General features: G+C 30.1%; 2 protein-coding genes across 4 annotated transcripts in view; both read right to left on the reverse strand.

Moving 5' to 3' along the window:
• LOC129607556 (multiple C2 and transmembrane domain-containing protein) overlaps positions 1 to 19,312 on the reverse strand; it is a 49,944-nt gene that overhangs the window by 21,477 nt on the left and 9,155 nt on the right. For 2 of the 3 annotated variants that reach the window (XM_055518609.1, XM_055518607.1), the window contains exon 1: positions 15,159 to 15,454. The exons of the other annotated variant lie outside the window; for it this stretch is intronic. In XM_055518609.1, coding sequence (XP_055374584.1) covers positions 15,159 to 15,360 — 202 coding nt within the window. In that variant the 5' untranslated portion in view covers positions 15,361 to 15,454. Of the gene's footprint in view, positions 1 to 15,158; positions 15,455 to 19,312 lie in introns of those variants that run through there. 3 annotated transcript variants of the gene reach the window in all.
• Positions 10,403 to 11,174, reverse strand: LOC129607558 (uncharacterized). The gene is made up of 2 exons (XM_055518615.1): positions 11,029 to 11,174; positions 10,403 to 10,883 (listed from the first exon to the last, which is right to left on the reverse strand). The coding sequence occupies exons 1-2, from the start codon at positions 11,098 to 11,100 to the stop codon at positions 10,503 to 10,505; spliced, it is 453 nt and encodes a 150-aa protein (XP_055374590.1). The 5' UTR covers positions 11,101 to 11,174; the 3' UTR covers positions 10,403 to 10,502.

Genomic DNA, 19,312 nt, shown 5'->3' on the forward strand with positions numbered 1-19,312 from the left:
TATTGGTTAAACTACTTAGTTTTCCTTTTATTTTATTAATATTATTTTAAAATATTATTACCCTTTTTAGATTCCTTATAATTTATTTTTTCAAAATTAAACTGTTTTTAAGCTGAAACAGATTTTTGTACTCGTATAATTATATTTGCTCTTATTATATATTAATTTTATTCTTGTATAATATTGTTTTTGCTTTTATTTCATTATTCATATTAAACAGTATAAATATTAAAAACATTCTTAATGAAATCACGAAAATTATAAAAACGATAATAAAGAAAAGTAAGGGCAAAAATCAACTTATTAAAATAGGCTAAAAACAACTAAAATTATTCGTAAACCGATTTAATTTTTAACAACAGCAAATACAAGGTAAAATCGAAATATAATAAAAAAAATGAATTTGTAACCAGTGCTATCTATATTCAGCTTTCATTATAATTTCTGATTTACATAGGTGCATTCATTTATTGTACAAAAAACAAAACACACGAAATAGAAAGAATTAAAATAAATCATAATTGAAATCAAGTTGCACAGAAAAACGTTATGACAAATCCATTAATCTTTATTTTTTAAGTTAGCATTTTCACAAATTATTTATGTACGTTGTTATTTTATTTGTAAATGTAACTAGGCGGCGCTGTAACTACTCATAAAATTCCTCGAAGGCACATTAGCACATTAGAATAACACATTAGCACATGTATACATACATACATGCACATATTCTACATATGTATATGATTTGTGTTTATATTAACGGTCTCTGTTACAATATCATAATTTTTTCTTTTTTTTTGCTTTAAAAATTTGAATAATATAAAAAAAAAACGATTTTATAGTTTCAGTACAAAATTTTCTTTTTTTTTTTGTCACTTAAAATACCAAAATAAGAAAGATTTGTTTATTGCCAAAATAAGAAATATTTGTAATATCTTAAATACCAAAATAAGAAATATTTGTTTATAGTATCTGTTCCGGTTGGAAATTAACTGTAAACTAATATTGTGTTTGCACAAGTAAAAGATTTTTTATACGAAAAATTATATAAAAAAAGTAAAATAACAAGAATAAAAAGACGACATAAAAATGACTGAATAATAAAAAGAATGAGAAACAATAGAGTTGATCGTGTCAACTCTGTGATACCCGTACGAATTTGCTATCCTATGTGCTAGTAAATATGTCATAGCTGACTGTGGGACAGACTATGACTTTATGTTGCGATATTGCCATATTAATTTATGCAAAATTTCAGTAATCGGTTTTCAATATTTTTTATAAGATATGGCCAAACTACTATAGAAGTTGTACTGCAGCTACCAGAAGGAGCCAAGCAATTTCAACGACTTCTATCAAACACATTGGCCCTACGAATGTATTCGCTTATGTGAAATTTCAATATCACACCTTTTATAGTTTCTAAGATATAGTGAAATAAATTTTGAAGTTGTATGGCAGCTACACGGTAGTACCCCGATCCAGTACCCCGATCATATCCAATTTAAATAGGGTTCTGGAATTTACTATTATAAATCATTCGTAAAAATTTAGTGAATTCAGCTCAATTAGTTTTTGAGCTATCGTTGGGATAGACGGACGGACAGACATCGATCATTATTTCTTAGCGTTATAAACGGTATGGCATATTTAATACACCCTTCGAACATACGTTCGTTCGGGTATAAAAACGATGGAAGGAATAATAACAACAAAAACAATAGTAAAAGAAACATGAAAACAATCGTAAAAATTTTTGAAAACTTTGAATGCGAAAGTGTAACAAATATGTATTTTTTGTCTTTTCAACGAGGCGTGTTCTTCACAAAGAAAGGATATTAAATGTGAAAAATAAAATTGAATATTGTAAAATAAATATTTTGCTCTTAAGGTATGAACTTCTTTATATTTTATTGAGTTGAAAGTGCATATGAAAATTAAAAAAAATAAATTTTAAATTTTCGGCACGCACACACAGTGAATATTACCAATTGTACAGGCAAGATTTCGCGCCATAAGTTTTCATTTGATTCTTATTTAGAATGAATTCCTTGCCTACCTTCAGATGAAGCTTATATATGTATGAAATTTCAAGTAAATCCCTTAACCATTCCCCTCAAAATGATCAAAAATGTAAAACAAGCCTGCTAAAAAGTCCAGTTGTCGGGTTCTGATTATTCCAAAAGTTGATGAATCCATGCGATAGTCGAAATAAACTTACATATAAAATTTCATCAAAATTGGTTCAGTCGAACTTGAGATACATGTATGAACACTCAGGCCGACAGGTTTCTAAAAATAGTTTATTTGCACTTCCATATCATGAAGAAGTGCATTCCCACCGAAAACTGAATACTGACCACAATGTGGTCAGTAAAAAAGTGTCCAATGATTGGATTTTCTACGGGTACAAATATAAAATACATGTTATACGTATTTGTCATTTAAGTATGTTACGAATAAAATAAAATAATGTTAATTTCAAAAGCTCTTTGAAAGCTTTTGTTTATTAGTATTAATGTAATTAATATTTAAAGTCTTCTCTAAAATTTCCGAGAAAATATTTTTAAAAAACAAAATATACTTCAGGTGTTGAACAAAAATGAATTAGAAAATATTCCTTAAGCAATCAATTTTTGCTTTTTGCTTACTCTCTTTTAATAAACAACGAAAGTTCTGTATGTTCTTTTTACAAAGCTTGAATTAACTCACATTTGTTGTTTGGGATTTTCTAAACGATTTTTAAGTTATTTCTACAAATCTGATTGACTTCAAATTTTACATGGAGTTGCAGCACAGCAATCAATTAAATTTTTTTAACTTTGTTTTTATTGAACATAGTATACTCGTACGTATTCGAAATTTATTCTTTACTTTTCAATAGATTTGATACAAGGGTTACTTTTTAAGTTTATATTATATTATTATAATACGTGGTCTCACGCAATTTTTTTGCTTTTTGCTATTTTTATTTTCATATTTATACAATATGTATGTATTTGTATTTAGTTTTTGGCATCTACATTTTCTATATTATTTTGTTTGAATTTTCAAGCTTTAAGAAAAGAATGTTACATTTTTTCCAAGATCATATGAAAAGGAAAATGGTAAAAAAAAGCTAAGATAAAAACGAAGTATTAAAAGGTCTTCATACAATTAAATATTTATGGTATAATAAGACTACGTCTATGTATTTAATTCTAGAATATTCTCTATTCTGGATAATAAATGTATACAGAGTGTTTCGCATAGGGTGGTAAATAATATCAGGGACAATTGTTTGAACAATTTTCAGTGAAAAATTGCTCAAGCAAGCATCTGAAAAATTGAAAGTGTTGGTTTTGAAGGAGCGAGTGCAGATATACTGGTTTTCGAGCTACAGCCTATTGGAAAAAAATTTACCGGACTTTTCCTGCATACAGATAAATGCTTATAACTTCGGAATCATACAACATAGACTTATCATTAGCTTGTTTTTACAGGCGATTAATTGTTCTTTATTTTTGGTCCTACAATTATTTTGATTTCTGAGAAGTTCTGACTTTGATTTCGAGGTACAGCTCATCTAAATCAGATTTTTTTTTTCATTATTATTTTTGTTTTTTTTTTTTTACAAAACTGAAGTTTATCGAAAATTTTTGTTATTTGTTTTTTTTTTTCGATGCGCTACGAGATGTAAAAGTTCACCCATGTAATATTTTCCTCCATCTCGAATAGTTTTGCCAGTAAAACGTGTTAAATGTGTTCAAAAACATACAAAAATGCATATTTTTTGCCAAATTTTTTCAATAGACTATCGCTCAAGTATGTCTCGCCCCCATACAGTTTCTGCTGGCAGTTGTAATAAAAAATCATCCCTGAAATTATTTTCAAACATATGCGAAACACCCTATACGGAAACAGATTTTGTTTCTTTACTTAATTTTTTCTGTAAATAGAATTATAATTCTGCATTTTTTTTGTCCCTTTAAGGGGCAATATTATGTTAAAATAATATTTTTTTTTTTGCATTTTTTATGACAATTTAATTTAAGAGAATAAATGTCACGGTAAAAGAATGAAAAAATACATGTATTAAAAGTTTTTACTATTTATATTATAAGCTCATATACATATGTGCCACGTATAAAATTATCATTCTTCGCATAGGATGATATAAAACCCAAAAAATTTTAAATTTACTGTTATGATAATATACAACTTGTACTGGAATTAAATAAAGTTGGGTCAAACCAATGATTTATAATGTAGCATTTCTCGGTTCATACTAGTAAAGTACTACTTTTAAAGTAGTAAAATACTTCTTTAAAATACAATCTATCTATGTACTACATTATTAAAATTAGACTACATTCAGAAGAACAATGTATGCAATCTTTGAAATAAAACAAAGAGGGTAAATTGAATAAGTTAAGGAAAATACATAATTATATTTTTTAATGGGATACTTTACCGTTAGCTTTCTGCATAAATAGAAATTTAAAAGAGTAAATATTTTTTTTATTTTTTGGGAAATATGAGAAGTCAAAAACTCAAACTTTTCAAATTATGAGGGGCGATAACTTAAGAGGGGGTGAGCGTGGGAAAACATTTTTTCTAACAAAATTAATTATTAAGTATATACATATTTATTTATTTATGTTTAGCCCAAACATTTTACATAACTTAAAATTAAAGAATGCATATGCAGATACATATTTTTTAGACAGAACAAATTTTTCACTTAAAAATTAAATTTAAAAATATACAAAATAAAACTTATTAATAGTAATATTCCATTAAATATGCATATAAACAATGAAAAGCTAAAACAAGAATTTGTTAAAATAAAGCAAAGGGTTATACTTAACTATAAGTAAATAGAAGCTTTTTCATCGTGTCTTTCTTCAGTGAAAAGTCAAGTCTGTGTTTGTGTTTGTTGTATAAACGCAGCATTCTGCTGACAGGTTCATGTTTCCCATAATTGGTCCTATGAAAAGGAACCATGAAAAGATTCGGGGAACGAGACCTCAGGTTGGAATTAATCACAATTAAAATGCCGGGGAAGATTAAGTCAGTTTTCATAAGCTGAAAAATAAGTAACAAATCCGCGACGTCACGTCTTTTACCCAATGTGGGTAGGTCAATTAATTTGAGTCTGTGCTCGTAAGGTGGAAGAATGATGGGGTCTTCCCAAGGAAGAAGGCGCAGTGCGAACCTCAAAAAATTTTTTTGACTAGACTCAATCCTATTAATATGTATATCTTAATAAGGTGACCATACTTGTGAAGCATATTCAAGAGGGCGGACCAAGTATGTGTAGAGTGATTTTAAGACATAAGGATCATTAAACTTTTTTGAAATCTAACATCGAGCTTGATCTGCATATGATATGATTATAGTGGTTTATAAATGATAACTTGCTATCGAAGCAAACACCCAGTTCCATAATTGAATCAACTCGACTAAGAGCTTGGCCATTCAGTCATAGTTTGTAAAAAATGGCCGTTTTTGCCTAGAGTAGAACTAGCTTAACACGGCGACGTTTCCCTGTTATTCAATGGACATTTAATAATAAATTAGGAAAGTAAATATAAACGAGAACAAATAAAGTTGACCGTGTCAGCTCTGTGATACCCGTACGAATTTGTTATCCTATGTGCGAGCAAATATGCTATAGCTGAATATGTGGCAGATTATGACTTAAAGTTGCCGTATTACCATATTAATTTAAGCAGAAATTCAATGCTGTGTTTTCAATATTTTCTAAGATATGGCAAAACTACTATGAAGTTGTATGGCAGCTAATACAAGGAGTCAAGAAATTTCAAAGTAGTTTATCACACAAATTCTTCTGCGCGATTATTTACCTCGCCACGGTGTAGAAGCCAAGTAGGATTAAGGAATTTCGGGATTCATCCCCAGATGAAACCTGAAACCAAGAGATAATCAAACTTTTCCCAAAAATATCCCTCCTAGCAAATCCTATCATTCCAAACTCCCCTGGGCCGGATTAAGTCGTCGTATGACCCGTGCCGATAATCAACCTGCCTGGGGGCCCAGACAAATAGTCCAGTTGCGAACGGAGCATACCTGGCGCCCTCCAAATTATTTAGCCTTATCTAGGTTCAGCGGATCTCTGCCTAGATGAACTTCCTTTCTCCGCAATTCGTAGAACTATTATGAAGAAGTATAAAAATAAAAACAACAATGAGTCCGGCACTCATAAAAAGTCGGAAAGAAATTTTGCAAAGCCAATTCCGTGCAGTAAAGCTGAGATTTCGCTGAACGCAAATTTAGTACTAAAATTGGAGGCAACAAAGATGCGCAAAGCACTGGCGCTATCTTAAAGGTGAAGCAACGGTTTAAATCGAGACCAGGCTGCCGTGCACGAAGCTATGACTCAGTCAGGCCTAGCAGCTCATTGGATGCAGTCACTCAGATTACCCAGAGCAAACAAAGGACGCCAACATCAATCACGTCCTCGAAGCAGGGAAAAGTTTACAGGGAAAAATTAGCCACATTCCTGAAAAATATAGGTTGGACTAAGAAAGGTCCACATAACGAAAAGCTGGGCAAAGAGCAACGCTTAAACGGCAACGCTCCACGGGGGAACCACCTGGTTAAGGAAGAGGCCCAGGCCGCCGAACAAACCCTCAAAGGCAAGGCCGTATAATGAAATCCTGAAGGATCATCTAATTGTTGCAGTAGTAGACCAGGCAAAAAATGATTGCATGATTTTAGCAGAAAACAGGCGGAAGGTGGAGAGTCGACTTAGGGCAAGCTTTCCCCAGATCACGAAAGAGAACCCAAACTCTCTCGCAGAGACCAAGGTTGGCATCAGAGATACGTCAAGCTCGTGGCCTCTGTCTTGGACTTTTATGAGAAGGCAATAGCAAAAATAGGGGAGCTTTGACCCTGCGCGAGGCTCGCAACGATCGCGAGCTCGTACCCAGATCTCAGCTGAGCCGTCGAACATGGAAACCATCCTAAAGATGATTCAGCTAGGCAATTCCAACTTGTCCACCGCTAACTCGAGGGTGGACAAACTAGAAAAGAAGAAGAGTAACTACAGACAAGCCCTTATCATACTGAACAAGGAATCGCTTGCTCCACTCCAGACAGAACTTTGTTCTAAATGTTGGGTTCTCCTCCATAACCCTGAAAATGTAAAAAACTGACACATAAATGGAGGGAACCCAGAAGTCGGAGGACGACTGAGGACCAATCCCAGAAAGAGGGCCCGCAGTCGGCGACAGCACGAAGGCTGCTGAAGAGTCGGCTACTCAGACTCCGCTTTCATCAGAAGCAGAAATGCTGGATGGGGCTGATCTGACAAACGACCATAGCATGCATCTGGATCTCGGGGGGTCCTTTTGGAGTTGCGCCTAGATGATGCAGAATAAACGTTGGGCCTCAGACCCCAATTACGACTAAAGGCCGCATCTCAGTGGACACGTGGCACGAGAGGACATGCTTCCGTTCTTGGACAGGTAGTGGTACTTTGATTCCACCGAGGCAGACCTGGCTGAACGGAGGCGATATCTAGGGCTAGTCCGTCCATTTTTACACGGACGGATCTAAACTTGACCACAGGGAAGGTGTGGTAATCTATTCTAAGCAATTGCATGTTGGGCTCTCCTTTCGTCTACCGGATCACTGCAGTATCTTTCAAGCGATTTGGGAGGTTCTGCGCTGGCTTGGCGGCAGTCGGTATCTGCCGGTAACAACAGTATCTTCACGGATAGCCAGGCCACAGTTAGGGCTTTGGAATCTGAGGTCTGTACATCCAGAACGGTCTTGGAGTGCAATTCGTCCCTCAATGAGATGGCTAGGCAGTTCGAGATAATTTGGTTTGGGTTCCCGAACACAGTGATGCTCCGGAGAAGTGTAAGGCAGATGAGCTTAAGAGAAGGACTGGCCGGGCCGCAAACAATCTTTGTGGGACCTGCTTCGACGAGGGAGGGCAGGAAACGGTGACCCACCTCCTGCGCTTATGTCCGGCACTGGCGAACTCCAGGCAGAAATTTGTTGGTCTTACATGTTCGGTTACGTTGCGGACCTAGCGGATATAAATATCAGGGATCTTGACCGATTTGTGAGAAGTTCACGTTGGTTCGAATGATGAGCGGAAAAGAAGATGAGATCCGGTGGTGCCACAACGGCCCTAGATGGCCTATGTGTAATAATTTCTGAGATAATGCAAAATAGCTTTTCTACTTGCATTTTAGCTAACAATAGGAGCCAAGCAATTTCAACAACTTTTGTCAAACACATTGGCGCTACTAATAAACCTACTTGTGTGAAATATCAATACCACATCTTTTATAGTTTCTGAGATATAACCAAATAAAATTGGAAGTTGTATGGCAGCTACTTGAACCAGTTCCTCGATCATAGCCAATTTAAATAGGGTTCTGGCATTTACTATAATAAATCATTTGTGAAAATTTGTTGATTTTAGTTCAATTAGTTTTTGAGTTTTCATTGGGACAGGCAGACAAAGCTAAATCTACTCAGAATTCGACTCTGATCAAAAACGTATACTTGAATCTACATCTCAGCCCAATATTACTTAGCATACAGACGGTAATATAAATTTTGTATACCCTTGGAACATATGTTTGTGCAGATATAAAAAATTTTTTTTGTATACCTCGAAGAATAAAATGTTCTGTTACAATATTGAGTAGTTAAACGTGATCCGAAAACAATGCCTTTGTTATGGACTGTGGTATGAAAAAAAATACATATTCAATAAGTTCACTCATATCAATCCTAATTTAATGAATTAAAAAAATAATGGGAACTTGATATATAAATTAAAATTTTAAATTAAGTTAAAAGCGTATCAGGTTTATTTCACGATAATTTTTTGTTTTATTTATTTTGGTAAATTTATTTTAAGTGTAATTTTAATTTAAAAAAATGAATGCATTTTAGGGCAACACAACAAAACCAATTAATAATTACTAAATAATACGCTAAAATTTTTAAATTAAATTATATAAAAGTTTGATTTGCATATATTGCTTACGGCGCACAGTGATTAGTTCGTTATTATCAACGGCTATAAAAATTGGATGTCTCATAACTATTTTTAGTAAATTTTGGAATTCAATGACTATGGTTATCCGCCTTATATGTCAAAAACCTATAATACTTGGAGACAAACAAAAACAAAATCAAAAATTTATTTGCAATGTCAAAATATTGATTGCATCAAATTTAAGTAAATTTAAATTAAATGAAGTGTTCGCATAAAAGTTTCTATATGATTTCAAATTTTTAAGATATATTTAAAAATATTGAGGTTATAAAATGAAATTTTATAGCTCTTTGTGAGGTATACGAAGATTTTTGATTTCGATATATAAGTCTTTGTGATATAGAGTAGGGTTGTGCATAATGATTTGTAAGGTTTAAGCAATGAAAGGCGTTTGCGTTTTAATTGTATCAGTTTTATAGATGCTTTTTAATCTTAAATGAATACCATCTCTTATAAATCGACCAATTCAATCAAAATGGTTAATGACATATTATAGTCACACTTTAAAAAAAAAATAAAAAAAGTCAAGATCATCTTCTTATTAATTATTATTACCGACCGTATTGTGTATACAATAGGTAGGTTATGTTATGGCAACAAATCTTGCATATCGAGTTTTTGGTGGGAATGCACTTCTCCATAGTAGGGCAAGTGTAGGTAAACTATTTTTAGCAACCTGTTGGTTGTCGGTCTCGTCGGTCTGTCGGTCTGTATGTGCACGCGTGTATCTCAAGTTCGGCTGAACCGATTTCGATGAAATTTTATATGTAAGTTTATTTCGACCACGGCACGGATTAATCAACTTTTGGGATATATCAGGCCTCGGAAACTGCACTTTTTAGCGAGCCTGTTTTACATTTTTGACCATTTTAAAGGAAATATTCAACCGATTTGCTTGGAATTTCATATATAAGCTTCGCTCGACCGTCCGCGAAAGCTTCTCACTTTTGGAACTAGACGTCAGCAACTAGACGTTTACTACGGGTCAAATATACATTTTTGCGTATATAAAGAGAAATAATTAACTGATTTCATTAAAATTTAATATTTGAATTCTTCGTACTAAAACAATGAATATAAATTTTTTGGAAAGATCAGGGCTCGAAAACTGATCCGCGGGTCGATTTTACATTTTTCACCATATCTACGGAGCGAATTGACGGAATTTCTTGAAATTTGATATTTGAGTTCCGGTTGTTACCGAAACTAACTGGCGAGCATTTCAGGGAATTCGGGTAGCACAAAGCAAAATATCAAATCAACATTTTTCTAGGTATGTTAACTATAAGCTTACTAATGTCCTAAAAATTGAAAAGAATTATTTAACAGACATTTTTATAATATTCTGTAACATTTCCACTTAACTAGACAATACACATTGCGGTCAGCTATGTGCCAACCACATCAGATTTTTTATTATTTTGTACTTATAAATTTTTAAATCAATAAATTGTGTACAATTTTAACTTAATTATTTATCGAAAACATTGTGCGATTCATCGCAATTCAAAAACATAGTAATAATTTTCTTTTCGATATCTTCTGATCTCGCTAAACATTCGTTCACGATATTAAAAAGATTTTCAAAATTGTTGAAACTTGAAACATTTTTAAATTTATCTGTCCTTTCTTCAATACACAATTGTGCACGTTCAACGGATTTTTTTCCAGCATGTTCTAATTTTAACTCGTTATAAGCACATATTCCTGCTTCATTGTTAATGCCTTTCTTAAGAGCTTCGGTTGTTAAATTATTCACTTTTATTTCTAAATCGTTTAATTTCAACTCAAGTTGATGCAATTGCTCTTTGGTTAAGTGCTTTCTTAATATATCGTTGACAGTTGCCTCAATCTATGTATGTATGCATATAATAAAATTTTCTTATTATTACATTATACGTTATATATTACATACATGTTAAAATTAGCAATTTTAATCTTAAACTTAAACCAGAAATCAACGCAAAAGTAAGTACTTAATTAAATGATTAACTTACTAACAAATTATTGATTGCAATTATTTGAACGATAAAGAAAATATTTAAAAATTTCATTTTTATAAATGACATGTATAGTTATTACTTTTTAAAAACAGCTTTTTGTTATCTCTTAATTTTTTTGTGTTGATTATTTATCTCTTTGATAGTGCGACCGTTTTAAAAGACTAATTAACGTATACTGATTACTGGCTAAAAATATTTTTAAAAATATCTGGAAAAAATGTAGTTCATCATACGTATTTTGTTTTTTTCTTCTTTTTACAACTTTTCCAAAAAATATTTGAAAAAAGTATGTGTTACTTTCATCCTGTCCGTCTGTTCGTCTGTGCGTTCATCCGTGAACCTGTTTACTAGAAACCTATTTACCTGCTATTTACAAGAAAGTAATTTCTATAGATGAAAATATTTATCTATTTGTTTATCTGAAAAGTGCTACTTTAGAAAGCATTAATTTGACCTAACTTTATTCACACGTCTTCGATATTTTTAATACTGCAATAACTTTATTTGCAAGCAAGGTATACATCTTTTCGTTTTACGACTGTAATATGTATATTGTAATTCTATTAACATGAAAATATACTCCTTATATTTTCGTCTACATTTCTTATAACTTCTTCAACTTTAAATAATTTTAGCTTTATTAAACAAGAATGAATTTATTTTGATTTTAAACTTATTATATTAGAAGCTGTTTTTGCAGTTAAAAAATATAATAAACAGTATAATTAATTGTATACATACGAGTATATGACAAAGTGTATACTACTAATAGGGCAAGTGTAATACGTTCAAAATATTTGAAGCATAAAAAATTTAATTTCTATTTGCATATATGTAGTTCAATAAACCGAAAATGTTTTACTCTTATATTAATCTTTTCTAGTTTTATCATTGTTATTAGAGTACTTTTATTGGAATAATTATTACACACCTACCAAAAATATATGTTAATAGAATTTTTATTGATGAATAAACATAACTATTGAACTCGGGTAAATTTATTTGAAGAGCAACTTGTTTTAGACTTGTTTTAGAGCTTTATTAAACAAGAATGAATTTATTTTGATTTTAAACTTATTATATTAGAAGCTGTTTTTGCAGTTAAAAAATATAATAAACAGTATAATTAATTGTATACATACGAGTATATGACAAAGTGTATACTACTAGTAGGGCATGTGTAATACGTTCAAAATATTTGAAGCATAAAAAATTTAATTTCTATTTGCATATACATAGTTCAATAAACCGAAAATGTTTTACTCTTATATTAATCTTTTCTAGTTTTATCATTGTTATTAGAGTACTTTTATTGGAATAATTATTACACACCTACCAAAAATATATGTTAATAGAATTTTTATTGATGAATAAACATAACTATTGAACTCGGGTAAATTTATTTGAAGAGCAACTTGTTTTAGACGTGGCAATATATTTCGAAGAAAAATATAATATTAAAAGACGTACAATTCTTATTAAATAAATAAAACTTTACTAAGTACTTTTAATTTGTAGCCAAATTACAATTCGGATTAACTGTGTTTTTTTATTTTTGAATAGCATTAAAATGAAAAAGTAATACCTTTCTTCAATGATATAGTTATAAATTACATCATTAATTTAAAATTAACAATTAATAAGGAAGAAATTGAGCAACTTGTATGTATTACGTAACTATTACGTGTATTGGATTTTTATTTAAATATGTTAAATGTAAATTTAATTAAACACTATAGTTAGCAATATTGGTCTATCAATGTGCTTTGTTCTAATCAGCATTTTTAACCAGTTTTTTAAACTAAACTTCAAAAAAAAGGAATGTATAAAATAAAAAAAAATTTATCAAAAAGCCTAAAATTTATACCCTTTTTCATAGCAATATGTATACATATGTAATTATATATAGGGTGGTTTTATAAAAAGCGAAATTTAAATGGTTATCTATATTACTGGTTATAAGGATGTTATCTTATAAAAAATTGTACTTTTCTTTCATATTTAATTTACTTGAAATAAAATGTAATTAAAAACATACCATATATATGTATATATGAAAGATATAATTATTAAAGAAATGTTTGCTGACGTTATTAATTTATGATAAGTGCCATAATGTAACCCAAGAGTACTCGTAACACGCAAATTAAAAGATATTAAAAATATTCCCAAAACAATTTGTTAATTCCTTATTATGAAACCACACTCCTCGTGCCATAAACACACCTTTAATTTGTTTTTTTTTTTGCTTTGATACTAACACATATTGTGACAATATTTGCTAATACTTACCAGAACAAACGTGCGTACAATTAGATCGTAATGTGCCATTTTGCATCATTTAACGAAAGCTATATTTTAACAATGTGATCTTAAAAAACAAAAAGAGCAGAAGTTAAGAAGAAAAAACTTTTAATATCAGAAAATTTATTTAGAACCGCAGATTAAATAAATAAGTATTATTTTAAGAGGAGACAAAGAGTTTATAATACATATTGATGTCCCGTAATAGTTTTGATGTACATATAGTATAATTAAAAAAGAACGATTCGTTATTGTGAACAAAACTAAACAAAAGCCTCATATAGAAATACCATACGCGGATCTTCGAACCAGTATATAATATCCTACTCAATAAACGTCGTTGTAGTTAAGCTAAGCTATTGATGCTGCCATATCTTGTTTCAATGGATGCTGATTCATTTAGAGATGCTGCCATTTCTTAATTTTATTAAATTTATATATCAATGTGGATGTACAAATGTGGATCTGCAAATATTTCACGCACGAAATGACTAAAATTTCAAGATATATGAGGCGATCAACGTTAGCCGGTTAAAGTAACTGTCTTATATAAAAGTCATAGTTTTAATCCCGGACATTTAGACAACATACAAGAACAAAGCACGATTCTAAAGTATAAGGCTTTAAGCAGTAAGAAGCAAGACTGGCACGGCAAAAATGAAGTTAATAAACTTGTATAATACGGACCCAATGTCAGTGTTAATTGATTTACAAAATATGTCAGAACCTTTTAAATATTACTTGACTTGAAGCCTCACTCAAGTCACTTACTTGACTTGAAATGTTAATAATGATTTGAAATTTAATAGCTAAACTTTGTTTCGGACTTTTAAGATAACATAGTAAAAACGCAGCTTGAGTTTCGAGCTGATTTCACGTCAAGCCGCAATGTAGACGTGGGTATAGAAATTAAGCAATATATAAACAAAATGCGTATTACCGATACGTATGTATTTATGTACATATGTACATACATATGTATATTCATAAGAAATATTTGTTTTAAATTTTTAAAGACAAAATTGAAATATGTATAAACAAAAAATTCATAGTTTATATATTTTATTACATTAAATATACATCAAACAGGTAGACATCTATTGCGTAATCTTTCCCTCTCCCAAAAATTCTTATGTGTATAAAACTGAAAATAAAAAGGCATTCCACCTAACTCTTAGCTAAGGGAATTTTTTGTATATAAAAATTGGTGAGTGATTCTATTAGTGTGATGTAAACAGAGAGTAGAACTACTTTTTGGCTAGTTATACTTTTTAGAGACATGTCGGTGTGTCGGGCTGTGTGTGCCCCAGTGTATCTCAAGTTCGGTTGAACCGATTTTGTTGAAATTTTATATGTGAGTGTATTTTGGCTATAGACACGGATTGACCGAGTTTAGGGATATATCAAGCCCGGAAACTGGATCTTTTCGCGGGTCGATTTTACAGAAATTATCAACCAATTTTCTCGAAGTTTAATATTTAAATTCAAGGTATTAAAAAAATTTGGGCTCGGAAACCGAACTAAACGGATAGGTGAAATTTCTGGAAATTTCATATATGAGTTCTGGTTGTTACCGAAACTAACTTGTGAACTTATTATGTATGACTGGTTTTATAATCTTCTGTAACACTTTGACTAAAATAGGCAATATACATTGCGGTCGGTTATGTGCTGAATACATCAGATTTTCTTTTATATTTTAAAATTATAAATTTGCCATATTAACGAAAATCTTATGTTGTTTTAGATGAGATATATATTATATAGAATGTGTAACAACAGAAATATTCTACTCTACATAAACATTTACTGTTACTTACTCCTTAATTTTGGCGAATCTTTTTGATCGCTACTATCTTGACCACTTGCTGAAGCACTCATTGCTATACTGCTTGTTCTTTCAATAGGAACTGGTTCTTCACCGCTACCAACACCCCCAGCACTGTCGGCACTACTACCTGTTCTACTACATATACTGCCTCTCGAGGCACAAGTATTTGTGGCATGTATTAATTCATTCATTTTTTAAGTGTATAAAATAATTTATTTATTTTGTAATATGAACTTATTTGTGTTATTTCGGCAGGAATTTATAATTATGAATATGTTGTAAGATTTCTCTATATTTTTTCCCGTAAAATGAGATTTTAACATAATTTTTTAAAAAATAACATAATCGCAATAATTGATTTTTTAATGTTGCATGGTAATTTTACGTTATTTAATAAGAAATACCTACAAAATTTTTAATTAAGCTAATTAAAATTGCTATGGAAAATAATTAAATAAAGTAAATAGTCTCGTGTAAGTTATATGAAAAATGTGCATATTATAAAATTAAGAAAGAATTTTAAATGAAATGGAAAAATTTTAGTTTTAAATTTTTTTAACTACATATGTTTTCTAATTAACTATTTAAAGATAGTGTTCTACATTTTAAATTTCTATTTAAATGAAATTAATAAAAATTTAATTTAAGTTAATTTTTAACGATTTTTTTAGGTAAATTTTTTAAACTTTTCCAATATCATAATAACAATAGTCGAAAATGCGATTTGATTTGCTGAAATGTGAAAAAGAAAGGAAAAAAATTGTTACTAAAAATTTAACCAAAAATTTAAAAAAGTTCACTGAAAAAATTTACAACTATAAAAAAAATAATACAGTATTAAAGTTTTAGTGCAATAAAGTTTAAATAATTGAAAATGAAGTTTGTAAAATGTTTGTTTTCATAATTTGTGGCAGAACTAACGCCCGCTTAAGTTTATAAAGTTTGTTTATATATATACATAAATTTTCTTCTTAGCATACAAATTTGAACTCAACTGACATTGTGAACATTAATTATTTTGGACATAAAACTTACGTTACTACAGACAACAAGAACATTTTTATCAACATCTTTATACGCACTTTGAATTTTTATACACCATTTGATGACATTCACATGTCAATAAATAAAAAAACTTTGATATGGTTATTACATTTTCTAGAGAAAAAATTTCACAGTTTAGTTAAAGTGCTGCGGAAGATTACAAAAATGCCTTTTAAAACAATATAACGACAAAATTGGAACATCCGAATCCCCTAAAAAGTTCTACAATTAGTTTCGATAAATCCTAAAAGTTGATCAACCCGTGACACAGCCAAAATAAATTTATTTATAAAATTTCATCAAAATGTTCAGAAGAACTTGAAATACGCGCGTTCACACACAGACCGACAGGTCTACTTCCTTCTAAAAATATCCTCTTCTATTATATGCAACACGGTCGTTGAAGAACGAGAATAATAAAAGCAGAAGTACAACATCATAGAAACTACCACATTATATTGTTACTTTTTGCACATCTAAAATATAAATGTTAAAAAAAAAAATATTTTCTTACTTTTACATAGAATGTTGACGGAAACAAAGATTGCTTGCAATATAGTGGTAGCCAAAAATTAACATTCAATTACACAATTTTAAATATAGATTTATACATAATCTGTAATTTAAATGTCGATATGGAAAACACAATCCATATCGACATAAAATTCACATTCTTTCATCTTTTTTAGATATGTCTAATATATATACGCCGGTATATGTGTAGGAAATATACAATGTTATACTGTACTCTGTACTTTTATTATACCCTGCACCTCCGTGAAGGGTATATCAACTTTGGTACGGAGTTTATAACCACTTGAGTCATCTGCGGTATGGATAATGTTATATATTCTTGCGCAGCGTAAAATTCTGCATTGATCTAGACATGTCCGTCCGTTCATCCGATCGCACGTAAACACAAAAACAAATAAAGCAAATACCAAACATTCACAAGTTGCTTCTTTTGTTCCAAGGACAATTGGAATAATTCGGACATTGGGTTCGGGTAGCTGCCATACAACTCAAAGAGATTATTTTAAAAATTTCAAAAATTAATAAAGTTATAGATATGAAATGTATATTATAAATATACATACATATGTCCAATTATATTCTACATATGTTCTAAAGATCTTAATAGTAATAAATCTAGCTGCATTAAATTTAACAGTCGCGTGTCCAATTATAGCCCAGATATATACTCGAGGTTTTTATGGAATGACTTGACAGGTTCAGGTAGCGGCCATAATACTCCAAAAGCTAATTTTAAGTATTCGGTAAAATAATAAATATAGGTTCATAAGATTTGGATCATTTGGATTTGGCATAGATTCAGGTGTCCAATTATACATAGGTCACATATATTATTAAAGGTTTTTGGCATGGTTTGACAATTTTGGGTAGCTGATGTACTATTCCAAATGTTTTTCTTTTATATTTTTATTACAAAATTTAAGATTTCACTTACATTTTTCTTTAAGCTGACATTTTTTTAACAAATTTTACGTGTGACATGAAAATTATGTATAATTTAAAAAGAACGGATGTAGTGCTTCGAAAAATAAAAAATAACGAAGATATTTATGAAATAAATAAACCTTTTAAAAAATTAATAGGTTTCTTTTACAAAAAATTTCGTGTTTAAGCAGTTTTTGCTCAAACATGGTAAGTCAGACACCAACCATTAGTATTACATTGGGTAGGCATATTAATTAGTTATGATAAAAAGTTGCGAATAGTACAATGATATTTGCCAGATATTTGTCATATAAAATTTTTTAAATGGTTTTTGTTTAGTCCATTGAACCGTTTCGCAGACGTCCGAGCTTTATTCCCTCCATCCGAAGTTGAGCAATTTTTTCTATGAACCTGCATAAATACTAAAGATGTATACATAATGATGATTAAAATTAGGAACATGTAATCCGTTGAGGTTATTGTTAGAAGTAGATATTTAGGACTTGGAAAATACACAATAAAGCATGTGAGTTAAAAGTATGCTTTTTGAAAGTTTAAGGTCTAATTTTTTCTATATTCATGTAGTATAACATGTAAATAGCTAATAAACAGATGTTCTGAGAAAAACATATCATATTTTACGTGATTTTTTCTATAATTTTAAAAAACTCTTGATGTACTCTGTGGATATACATTCTTACTTATTATTTACATACATACATATTATATATATTATGTTATATTATATTTTATGATACATCCCATACATATACATGTATGTATATATTACGATTTATAGCGATCTTTTTTGAAATCTATATTCTCTTTCAAAAATGGTTTGGCACATATTTTAGGTAAAAGAAGGATATTCTTTTATAGGTTGTAATCAATCGGATCATGAAAGAATACTTATAATATCCTTGAAATTTTTTTTTTCTTGTTTATTTGAAACGATAATAGAGATTTACGCAATGAACTATAAAAATAAGTCAAATCGATTGGTTCCTTTTGTACTAACATACTATTATACAGTGAAGAGTGTAGTACATAATATGTAATGCTAAGTAAATATGTATTGGTATGTAGATGTATATACAAGCTTATATCTTACGCTGAATTAATGGTTATTACTTTTATTCTTCGAGTTGAAAGTACTATTGAACTACAAGTTCACTCTGTAAATAAAATACATTAAGATTTAATTGCAAGAATATAATTACTTGCTTTCGTTTTGCGGATTTCTTAATTACCCAAATCAATCGTGGACACACTCTTAACTATACTTGTAGAACATGCATTATGTGTAGAATTCTATTTTGTAAAAGGAAACTGATTTTTAATAAACATTTCTTATTACTGCATTAAAAAAAATGCACTGAAACTGAAAAAACGCATGTCTTAAGTGTCCATAAACCATTTCGAAAAGCATATTTCTTCATTGTAAACAAAATGATGGCTCGTAATATTTTTGCTCAAAGTGGAAATAATTTTTACCTTTATATAACATAAACATATTTCAATACTTCTTATAGTAAAGCGCTAAAATTATTTCAATTATATAGAAAAAATGAAATCCTCTAAGGGCGCTTTGTAATGCAAGAAAAAATTGAATTTTTTCAGCAGTTTTAAAAAAAAATCCTC

This window comes from Condylostylus longicornis, unplaced genomic scaffold (genome assembly GCF_029603195.1).
Source record: "Condylostylus longicornis isolate FDR11 unplaced genomic scaffold, ASM2960319v2 ptg000027l, whole genome shotgun sequence".
NCBI lineage: Eukaryota > Metazoa > Arthropoda > Insecta > Diptera > Dolichopodidae > Condylostylus > Condylostylus longicornis.

Coding starts and splice junctions, on each gene's coding strand:
- LOC129607558 (XM_055518615.1), bottom strand. CDS start 11,100: ATGTCATTTATAAAAATGAAATTTTTAAATATTTTCTTTATCGTTCAA. Junction 10,884..11,028: donor TTGCAATCAATAATTTGTTA/GTAAGTTAATCA, acceptor ATACATACATAG/ATTGAGGCAACTGTCAACGA.